The 10,358-nt window shown below is 40.7% G+C and overlaps 1 protein-coding gene across 1 annotated transcript in view; it reads left to right on the forward strand.

Annotated features, from left to right (window-relative positions):
* Nucleotides 1-10,358, forward strand: part of SLC22A15 (solute carrier family 22, member 15) — a 114,192-nt gene that overhangs the window by 69,713 nt on the left and 34,121 nt on the right. The window contains exon 6 of the mRNA XM_006874798.1: nt 7,846-8,061. Coding sequence (XP_006874860.1) covers nt 7,846-8,061 — 216 coding nt within the window. The remainder of the gene's footprint in view (nt 1-7,845; nt 8,062-10,358) is intronic.

Below are 10,358 nucleotides of genomic sequence, written 5' to 3' on the forward strand. Positions count from 1 at the left end.
GTTCCGCAGGAGAAAGATGAGGCTTTCTGCTCCCGTAAAGATTTACAGCCTTGGAAACCCTATACAGGGTCGCTATGAGTCAGAACCGACTCCACGGCACTTAACAGCAACAAGAACACTTTAAAAAGTCACATTACTTTTGAGTCAAGACTTGTGTTTTCTTATTACCAGAAACATTGTTATATAGCTTAAGTGTTCCTCATTTTCCCTCTACTTCATTTTGAGTTGTTGGTTGTTGTTGTGTGCCACAGTGGTTAAGAATCGGGCAGCTAACCTCAAGGTCGGCAGTTTGAAACTACTTCTGCAGGAGGAAGATGAGGCTTAATGCTCCCGTAAAGATTTACAGCCTTGGAAACGCTGTGCAAGGTCATTATGAGTCAGAACCGACTCCGCGGTACTTAACAACAACAGCAACAACTTGTAGTCACAAATCAACCCATTGGCAGTTTGTTGAGCCTTTGTGTAAGTAGGCTTATTGGCCTTGACAAAATGTAGAGAGAGAGAGACAGACAGATGAGGTTCTACATTTGCATAATCAAGATAAACCCTTTCCCAAGTGGAAATAGTTCTATTAACTTTACCAGACTCACATTCCCAAGCCTGAATATTTTCAAGCTCTGGTAGCTTGGTGGTTATAAGTCAGGCTGCTAACCTCAAGATGAACAGTCTGAAACTACCAGCTGTTCCTCAGGAGAAAGATGAGGCTTTCTGCTCCAGTAAAGATTTGCACCTTGGAAATTCTATGCAGGGTCACTATGAGTCGAATTGATTCTACAGCACACCACCACCACCTTTAAAAAACATACTTGTACATTTTTAAGGCAATTTCTGTCACTTTCTGAAAGCGTAAGGTGACTCAAAAGGAGTGAAAATGGCTTATCACAGGATATTGTTAATATTTCGGCATATTCTCTTACTGACTCTCTTCTACGCCTCTTAATTTTTATCAGTTTTAATTTTTTTAAACCATATACTTTCTAGTACATTTAATTCTCTGATTTTACTATCCTAAGTGTATTTCTATGTATTTATCATCAATAGTCTTTAGTTATATTTTGTTGTTGTTTTTCATTTGTATTTAGACTTAATCAGATAATTTTACGTAGTAGCTCATGTGGCCCACAGTGATTGCACCTATTGATCCAGCTGATGAGCAGCCGACTTGACTCCAGCAGAATCCTCTTTTACTTGATTACTTCCTTCAGAGGCAGAATAGTAATCAAATGGCAATCAAGAGTAAATAAAAGAAGTTTTCAGGATGTTGTAGATGGCCTTTGTTCCTGCTTTGTCTGTCAATCAGATGTGCATGAGTATTCACTCCTTAGTAGCAAAACTCCTGGGGAAACTCCTAGTTTTTTCTATTGTCTTCCCTCTCAGCTATCACAGTGTTTGTACAAAACGTAAGTTGTCAGTGGTTGTTGGCTGTACATAAGGTTTTTAAATCCTGTACTGCATCTTGCCAATTCAGTGTGCTGACTTAAAGGCACAGTGAATTCTAAAAGGCAAATTCAATTGACAATATTATTTACCTTAATTTTATTTTCTACAAACGATTTCATTTCAAATGAAAGATAACAGCTGTGTTTGGTAAACAAAGCTTCCATGTTCCTAGTAATTTGTCTTTGAAAAGTCCTCTAAAAGTGCGTGCAGTTCTTTAAAGTTGAAGGATACATTAACTTCTGAAGTTTTGACCCTCTGAAGAGCTCAATGGCAGTATAAGTGTTTGACATTTTGTAGTTATATTAGAAAATAACTGTGTATGTGTTTGTGACTACACATTAACTAGACTATACCCATCTTAGTTATCTAGTGCTGCTAAAACAGAAATATCACAAGTAGGTCATTTTAATAGAACTTTATTTTCGCACAGCTTAAGAGACTAGAAGTCCATCTGCAGGATGCCAGATCTTAGTCGAAGGGTTTCTCTCTGTGTCGGCTCTGGGGTGATGGAGGTTCTTGTTCCTCGGCAATCTTCAGATTTGGCCTCTATCATCTCCCATCTGTGGCTCCTTCTTTGTGTCCAGTCTGATCTTTTGTATCTGCAAAGAGATTGATTTCAGACACACCTTATAATACTGTCTAGTTATCAAAACAAAGAACAATCATTCCTAAATTAGAACCACTCATATTTTGTTATTGTTGTTGTTGTTGTTATGTGCTACTAAGTCCTTCTGACTCAGATACCCTGTGTTGGGTTTCTGGGAGCGGCTAGATTTAAACTGCCTTCTTTGCAGTTACAAGTCCAATGCTTATCCTAAAGTGTCACACCAGGGCTCAACCACTGATATTGTTGTTGTTAGGTGCCATCAAATCAGTGTGACTCATAGCGACCCAGTTTACAACAGAACAAAACACTGCCCAGTCCTGCGCCATTCTCATAATTGTTATGTTTGAGCCCATTTTTGCTGCCACTGTGCCAATCCACCTTGGAGTTCTTCCTCTTTTTTGCTGACTCTCCACTTTTCCAAGCATAATGCCCTTCTCCAGTGATGGTCCCTCCTGATACCATGTCTGACGTATGAGAGACCAAGTCTCACCATCCTGGTTTCTAAGGAACATTCTGGCTGTACTTCTTCCAACACAGTTGTTTGTTCTTCTGGCAGTCCATGATACTTTCAGTGTTCTTCACCAACACCATAATTCAAATGTCTCAATTCTTCTACGGTATTCCTCATTCATTGTTCAAACTTTCACACGCATATGTTGTTGTTAAGTGTCATCGAATTGGCTCCGACTCATAGCAGCCCTGTATAGGGTTTCTGAGGAGCAGCTGGAGAGTTCGAACCTCCAACCTATGGTTCAAACTGACCTTGAGGTTGAGTGCTTATCCTATGGCGCCACCCCAGGCAACTGAAAATACCATGGCTTGGGTTAGGCGCACCTTAGTCCTCAAATTGCTGACGTCATTACTCTTGAACTCTAAAGAGGTCTTATGAAGCAGATGTACCTAATGCAGTATGTCATTTGATTTCTTGATTGCTACTTTTATGGGAGTTGATTGTGGATCCAAGCAAAATGAAGTTGTTAACAGCTTCAATCTTTTCTCCATTTATCATTATGTTATTGGTTCTGTTGTGAGGAGTTTTGTTTTCTTTACATTGTGGTGCAATCCATACTGAAGGCTGTGGTCTTTACTCTTCATCAGTTAGTATTTTAAGACCCCTTTGCTTTCAGAAAGCAAGGTTGTATCATCTGCATATCATAGATAGTTAGTAAGTCTTCTTACAATACTGATGCCATGTTTTCATATGATCTAGCTTATCAAATTATTTGCTAAGTACAGTGAAATGATACAACCCTGATGCACCCTTTCCTGGTTTTAAAACATTCAGTATTCCTTTGTTCTCTTTGAATGACTGCCTCTTTGTTTATGTATAGGTTCCTTATAAACACAATGAAGTGTCTTGGAATACCCATTTTTTGTAATGTTATGCATAGATTGTCATGATCCACAAAGTTGAAGGCCTTTGTATATTCAGTCAACCACAAGGAAGCATCTTTCTGGTATTCTCTGCTTTTAGCCATGACCATCTGACATCAGCAATGATATCCCTAGTTCCACATCTTCCTCTGAATTGTGCTTGAATTTCTGGCAGTTCCCTGTCAATGTATTCTGCAACCAAAGTTTTACTTGCAAATGATATTAATGATATTGTTAAATGATTTTTGCATTCCATTGGGTCACTTCTTTTTGGAATGGGCACAGAAATGGATCTTCCCCAATTAGCTGGCCAGGTGACTGTCTTCCGAATATCTAGACATAGACAAGTGAGCACCTTCACTGCTGCATCAGTTTACTGAAACATTTTAATGTGTATTCTATCAATACCTACCTTGTTGTTACGAACCATCGAGTCAATTCCAACTCATAACGATCCTGTACAGGGTTTCCAAGGAGCAGCTGGTGGGTTTGAACCACTGGCCTTGTGGCTTGAAGTCCAGTGCTTATCCTACAGCTCCACACCAGGAGTTCCATCGATACCTAGAGCCTTGATTTTTGCCAATGCCTTCAGTGCAGCTTAGACCTCTTCCCCTCAGTATCATTGTAGGTATTTTAAAATTACCAAAATGAAATAGTGAAATGTATTATTTTATAAAGATCACATATATCTTTAAATATTTTTTCTCCAGATTTTCTACATTATAAAGTACAAATATTGGGGTTAATTAAATACTTCACTGACATTCTCAAAATAGTGACAGTTAGATTTAAAAGTGGTAACAGAAGATAGTTGAAGCCTTTACCTCCATGAGAAACACCAGATTCTGTCAGAGATCTGGAAAGATGCTTCTCTTCATGCCCTAGCTATAACAGAAGTACCAAATAGACATTCATTCTCTCACAGTTTAAGAGACTAGAAGTTCAGAACACCAGCTCTGGAGAACGGTCCTTGTCTCCTTTTAGCTTTTGTAGACCCAGCATTCCTTGGAGAGATCTCCATGTGTCTGGGCATCAGTCTTCCTCTGCATCTAGGAGCTTCACAGTGCAGGGACCCACGGGTCCTAAGGATGCACTCCACTCCCAGCTCTTTTCTGGTGGCAGTGGGTCGGTCCCCTGTGTCGTGGGTTCTTTAACATAAGACACCTCTTGAAACGAGTTCTGGTAGCATAGTGGTAACGAGTCAGGTTGCTAATCTCTTGGTCAGCAGTTCAAAACTACCAGTGATTCCATGGGAGAAAGATGAGGCGTTCTGCTCCTGTGAAGATTTACAGCCTCGGAAACCCAATGCAGAGTCACTATGAGTTGGAACCGACTCCACGGTATCTTACCGCCACATCTTGAAATGGTTGAACATCAGCTAATTCTCTTTGGTTCAGTGACGCTGTGTATTCCTTCCATCTTCTTTTGATGCTTCCTGCATCATTCACTATTTATCCCATAGAATCCTGTAGTATTACAACCCATGGCTTGAATTGTCTCTTCAGTTCTTTCAGCTTGAGAAATGTTGAGTGCTCTTTCCTTTTGGTTTTCAATTCCAGGTCTTTGACAATTTATTATAAAACTGTATGTTGTCTTGTCAAGATGCCCTTCGAAATTCTCTGTTCGGCACTTTTACTTCATCATTTCTTTCTGTTGTTTTAGTTTCTCTATATTCAGGAGTAAGTTTCAGAGTCTCTTCTGACATCCATTCTTGTCTTTTCTTTCTTTCCTGTCTTTTAATGATTTTGCTTTCTTCATGGATGAAGTTCTTGGTATTATCCCACAACTCCTCTGGTCTTTGATCATTAGTGTCTACTGCATTAAATCTGTTCCTGAGATGCTCTTTCAATTCAGGTGGGATATAGCCAAGGTCATGTTTTAGCTTTTGTGGAGCTTTCATTTTTTCCAGCTTCAACCTGAACTTATATATGAGCAATTGATGGTCTGGTCCACAGTCAGCACCTGACCTTGTTTTGGGTGATGATGGCTGCTTGTTTCATCTGGCAAGGTCCACATGTATAGTCACCTTTTATGTTGCTGAAAAAAGTATTTGTAATGAGTAATTCTCTGGTTTTGAAACTTTTTGTCATGGGAACTCCATCATTTCTATCACCAATGCCATATTTTACAAATACAGATCCCTCTTCATTATTTTCAACTTTTGCTCTCCAACCACCAGTAATTATCAATGCATCATGATTGTATGTTTGTTCGATTTCATACTGAAGAAGTTGGTTGTTGTTGTTGTTAAGTGTCATCGAGTCGGTTCCAACCCATAGTGACCTTGGATAGGGTTTCTGAGGAGTGGCTGGTGAGCTTGAACCGCCAACCTTGCAGTTCAAACAACTTTGCAGTCTGGTGCATTAACCCACAGCGCCACACCAGGACTCCGAAAAAATTGGTAGAATTCTTCAATTTCATCATCACTGGCTTTAGTGGTTGTGTAACAATGGTATAACAGGTCTTCCATTTAGGCATGTGCATATTATCCTATCACAGATGTAATTGTTCTTTAAGATCATGAAATGTTCTTTTTGGTAATGAATGTGATGACTTTCCTCTTTAATTTATAATTCCTGGCATAGTAAACTGTATGATTATCAAATTCAAACTGGCCAATACCAGTCCATTTCAGCTCACTAATGCCTAGAATATCAATCTTTATGCATTCCGTTTCATTTCCAATGACGTCCAATTTTCCAGGACTCATATTGGGTGTATTCCATGTTCTGATTATTAATGGATGTCTGCAGCTGTTTCTCTTCATTTTGAGTTGTGTGAATGAAGGTCCTGAATCTTTGTTCCTTCCACATCATCATGGTCAACTCTACTTTGAGGAGGCAGCTCTTCTCCAGTTGTAGTTTGTGTTCCTTCCAACCTGAGGTGCTCATCTTGATGCGCTATATCTCACAGTGTTCAAGTGTTATACGTAAGGTTTTCAGTGGTTGTCCATTCAGAAGTTGTCTGCCTCTCTGTCTCTTCCTGGTATGGAGGCTCTGCTGAAGTCTGTTCACCATGGGTGACTCTACAGGTATTTAAAATGCAGGTGGCATAGCTTCCAGCCTAACAACAGCATGCAAGTCACCACAGTGTGACAAACTGACAGACTAGTGATAAAACCACGAGTGCTGGAGTTAGGATTTACAGCACGTATTTTTGTGGGGTACAGTTCAATCCATAGCAATACATTTTATTCTTTAAGGTCTTTGGGAATCAGGAAATCTCCTCAGGGCACGTTAAAGCTAATGTTTCAAGGTAATTTGAGTATTTTGAAGTAGTAAACACTACAAGTAGTGGTTCAGTGGTAAACTTCTTGCCTTCCTTACAGGAGACTTGGGTTCATTTCCTTTCCCATGCATCTCAAGAACAGTCACCACTTGTCTGTCAGAGGAGGATTGCTGGTTGCTATTTTGCTAAAAAGGTTTCAGCAGAGCTCCCAGATTAACATACACTAGATATCAGGGCCTGGAAATTTACTTGTGGAAATCAGCCAGTGAAAACTCTAGGATCACAGTGGTCTGACTGTGGTGTGTGGTGTCGCTGTGAGTTGCTGTTGGCCAACCTGATGACAGCCAACAACACAACAACAAATACAAACAAGCAGCCAAGATCTGATGAGCACTGCCTAGTTTTGGTCTGTTCAATTTTCACCTGATCTCTGTCATTGTCATTGTGTGCAGTTGAGTTGATTCTGACTCATAGCGACCCAGATCCATGGCTGTCATTCTTTACAGAAGCCGACTGCCTCGTCTTTATTCCAAGGAGCGGCTGAGGGGTTCAAACTGTGAACTTCCATTTAGCAGCCGAGCACTTAACCACTGTGCCACCAGGGACAGAGTAGGTCCCAGTCAATGCTAGTTGATGGTGCTGTCCTTACTACCATCAGGTTTAAAAAACATCTTTCTTGGTAATTATTTTATCCCATGTTTAACCCATCATTGCTCCTCTCAAAACACTTTTTAAAAATGTGTTTTTTATGATGAGATAAAGATTTGTATTTTCTTTAAAATTAAAAAACAAAAACCCCATAGCAATGTATCTAAGGTGTGATTGTAGCAACATCCCACCAGGCTGTAGAGCTATGCCTGTTTGAAGCACTCATGTTGCTCAGTATTATAAATTTAGTAATTTGCCACTTACATATTCAATTTTAAAACTCTAAACCTCAAAAATAATGCAGATTGATTACTTTTTTTTTTTTTTCCTGTCACTATTGGAAACATAAAATAGACCATTGTGTAATGTTGGCATAGTGTTGACAGTAGCTGTCTGTTTCATACACACGTCACTGAGAAAGTCAACCTATGAAACCTAACGTGGGATCTAATTGTGGTGTGGGCACTCACGTACAAATAGATGATTTGTCTCCTCCCTGTGCATGTGTATCTCTATGAATATACAGCCTTTAATGACATCTCTTTCAGATTCATTCCTGAATCACCTCGTTGGTTATACTCCCAGGGTCGACTGAGTGAGGCTGAAGAGGCACTCTACCTCATTGCCAAAAGGAACCGCAAACTCAAGTGCACCTTCTCATTAACACATCCAGCCGACAGGAGCTACCAGGAGACTGGAAGCTGTCTGGACTTATTCCGATACCGGATCCTCTTGAGACACACTTTGATCCTGATGTTCATCTGGTAATTATGGATACGGGGCGTTTTGTTGGTCTTCAATAACTCAGATTGCTAAAGATCTACTGAGAGTTATGGAAAATTCCACCTCTTTTGTGATCATGAGATAGTTTGCTCAGAAACAAAATCCTTGTCCATTAGTACCTGGTGTTGTGCACGCCTCCAACCAGAAATGGTGGCCCATGAATTTGAGTCAGCAGATATCAGAAGCACATCTTTGCATATGAGCTATATGATGTATATAGTTAAGGGGGGGGGGGGCGGAGGGGGGAGGAAGGAAAGAAAGGAGGAAGCATATCAGACACACAAGAGTTTTTAAATAGGACTTTAAAGGAACCCTATACAGGGTCACTCTGAGTCAGAACTGACTCCACGGCACATAACCATCACCACCTTACATGGTGTGATGCTGCAGGTTAATGCACTGGACTACAAAGTCAGTGGTTTAAGCTCACCAGCTGGTCCTCGGAAACCCTATATAGGGTTGCTATGATTTGGAACCAGTTTGACGGCACTTAACAACAACAACAACACCTTGCATAGATTCCTGATATGGTACTGTAGATCAGCACTGGACTGCTAACAGCAAGGTTGGTGGTTGGAACCCAGAAAATGCTCCTTAGGAGCCCTATACAGGGTCTCTGTGAGTTGGAACTGACTCGACGGCACTTTACAACAACATGAAGGCCCAACCTAATAACGTAACATGCTACCCAAATCTACTGCCGTGAAGTCTGTTGTGACACACAATGCCCCTGTGTAGGGTTTCTGAGACCTTGATTTGGGCCTTGAGCACTTTGATAGTACATTCTGATTTCTCTATGCTGTTTGGTTTGGCATGCCAACTCAGTAACTCACTGGGGTGACTGTGTGTCATTTTTTGTCCTGGCGGAATCCTGAGGGTTTGAAGTCATGAACTCAAAGCCACTTATAAGGGGTCTTCAAAAATTTATGCAAAATGGATTTAAAAGATAATGGAATTTTCTCATTAACTTTTGGAAACCCCTTTGTGTAAAAAATCAGTGAGTCAATTGGAACTGATCGGCACGTTCAGAACCTGACTTTTTGGTTGTTTCAGCTTTTTCCAACCCACCTCTCATAGTGCTCTCAGCATTTATACAAATTGCACTTTATGGTTCCAGTTGATTTTGTTGAACAATAAAGTTGCAAAAAAAGGGAAAATGGATGGGCAAAAAATGTATCTAATTTATGGAGTGCTCTTATGTTTTAATTCTGTGCATTCCACTGATTGGCAGTCAGTGTTTTGTGGTCCAAAACTGGGCATGTGCCAGTCGGGCTGAATAAACTGTTCCACTGTGATTTATGTATCATTGCCATAAAGATTGATGGAAGCCTACATTTTTTATGTGGGAATAAGGAAAATGATTTTGCAGGAAAGTGATCTGATGTGTCAAGCTAAAAAAGATAACTGATTGAGAATCAGAAGTTGCACAAATATTTTCCTATATCATGATTCTCTTTTCTTACCCAAGCACTGGCCCCCACATGTATGGTCAGGAGCCATGGCATAGTCTTCTGTTGTCCTCACAGAGACAACGTAGGACTCGCAGTGTCACAGATACATAATAAATGTTGAATGAAGGACTCAAATGTGGGAGCATAGAGCTTAAAAGAGCCTTTGAAAGCCCTGGCGTGATGCTGTAAGACCAGTACTGGGCTGGTAACCTCTAGGTCGGCAGTTCAAACCCACCAGCTGCTCCTCAGAAATCTGATATAAGAGTACTATGAGCTGGAACTGACTGAATAGCACACAACAACATCATGAAAGCCAAACCTGATACTGTAGCACACTACTCAAACCTACTGCCATTGATTCGATTCTGACTCATAGTGACCCTGTTTAGGGCATCTGAGGCTGTAAATCTTTGCTGTTGTTGTTAGGTGCCATCAAGTCAGTACCAACCCATAGTGACTTTATGCACATCAGAAGGAAACACTGCCCAATCCTGGCCCAACCTCACTACTGTTGCCACACTTGAATCCATCGATGCTGCCAGTTGGCCAATCCATCTCATTGGGGGTCTTCCTCTTTTTCTCTGACCCTCTACCTTACCAAACTTGATATCCTTCTCCAGCAACTGCTCCCTCCTGACAATATGTCCAAAGTATGAGAGGCAAAGTTTGGCCATCTTGGCCTCCAAGGAGCACTCTGGCTGCACTTCTTCCAAAACGGATCTATTGGTTCTTTTGGCAGCCCATGGCACTTTCAATATTTTCCTCCAACACCCTAACCCAAAACCATCAATTCTTCTATGGTCTTCCTTATTCACTGTCCAGCTTTC

Source organism: Chrysochloris asiatica, unplaced genomic scaffold (genome assembly GCF_000296735.1).
Source record: "Chrysochloris asiatica unplaced genomic scaffold, ChrAsi1.0 scaffold00302, whole genome shotgun sequence".
NCBI lineage: Eukaryota > Metazoa > Chordata > Mammalia > Afrosoricida > Chrysochloridae > Chrysochloris > Chrysochloris asiatica.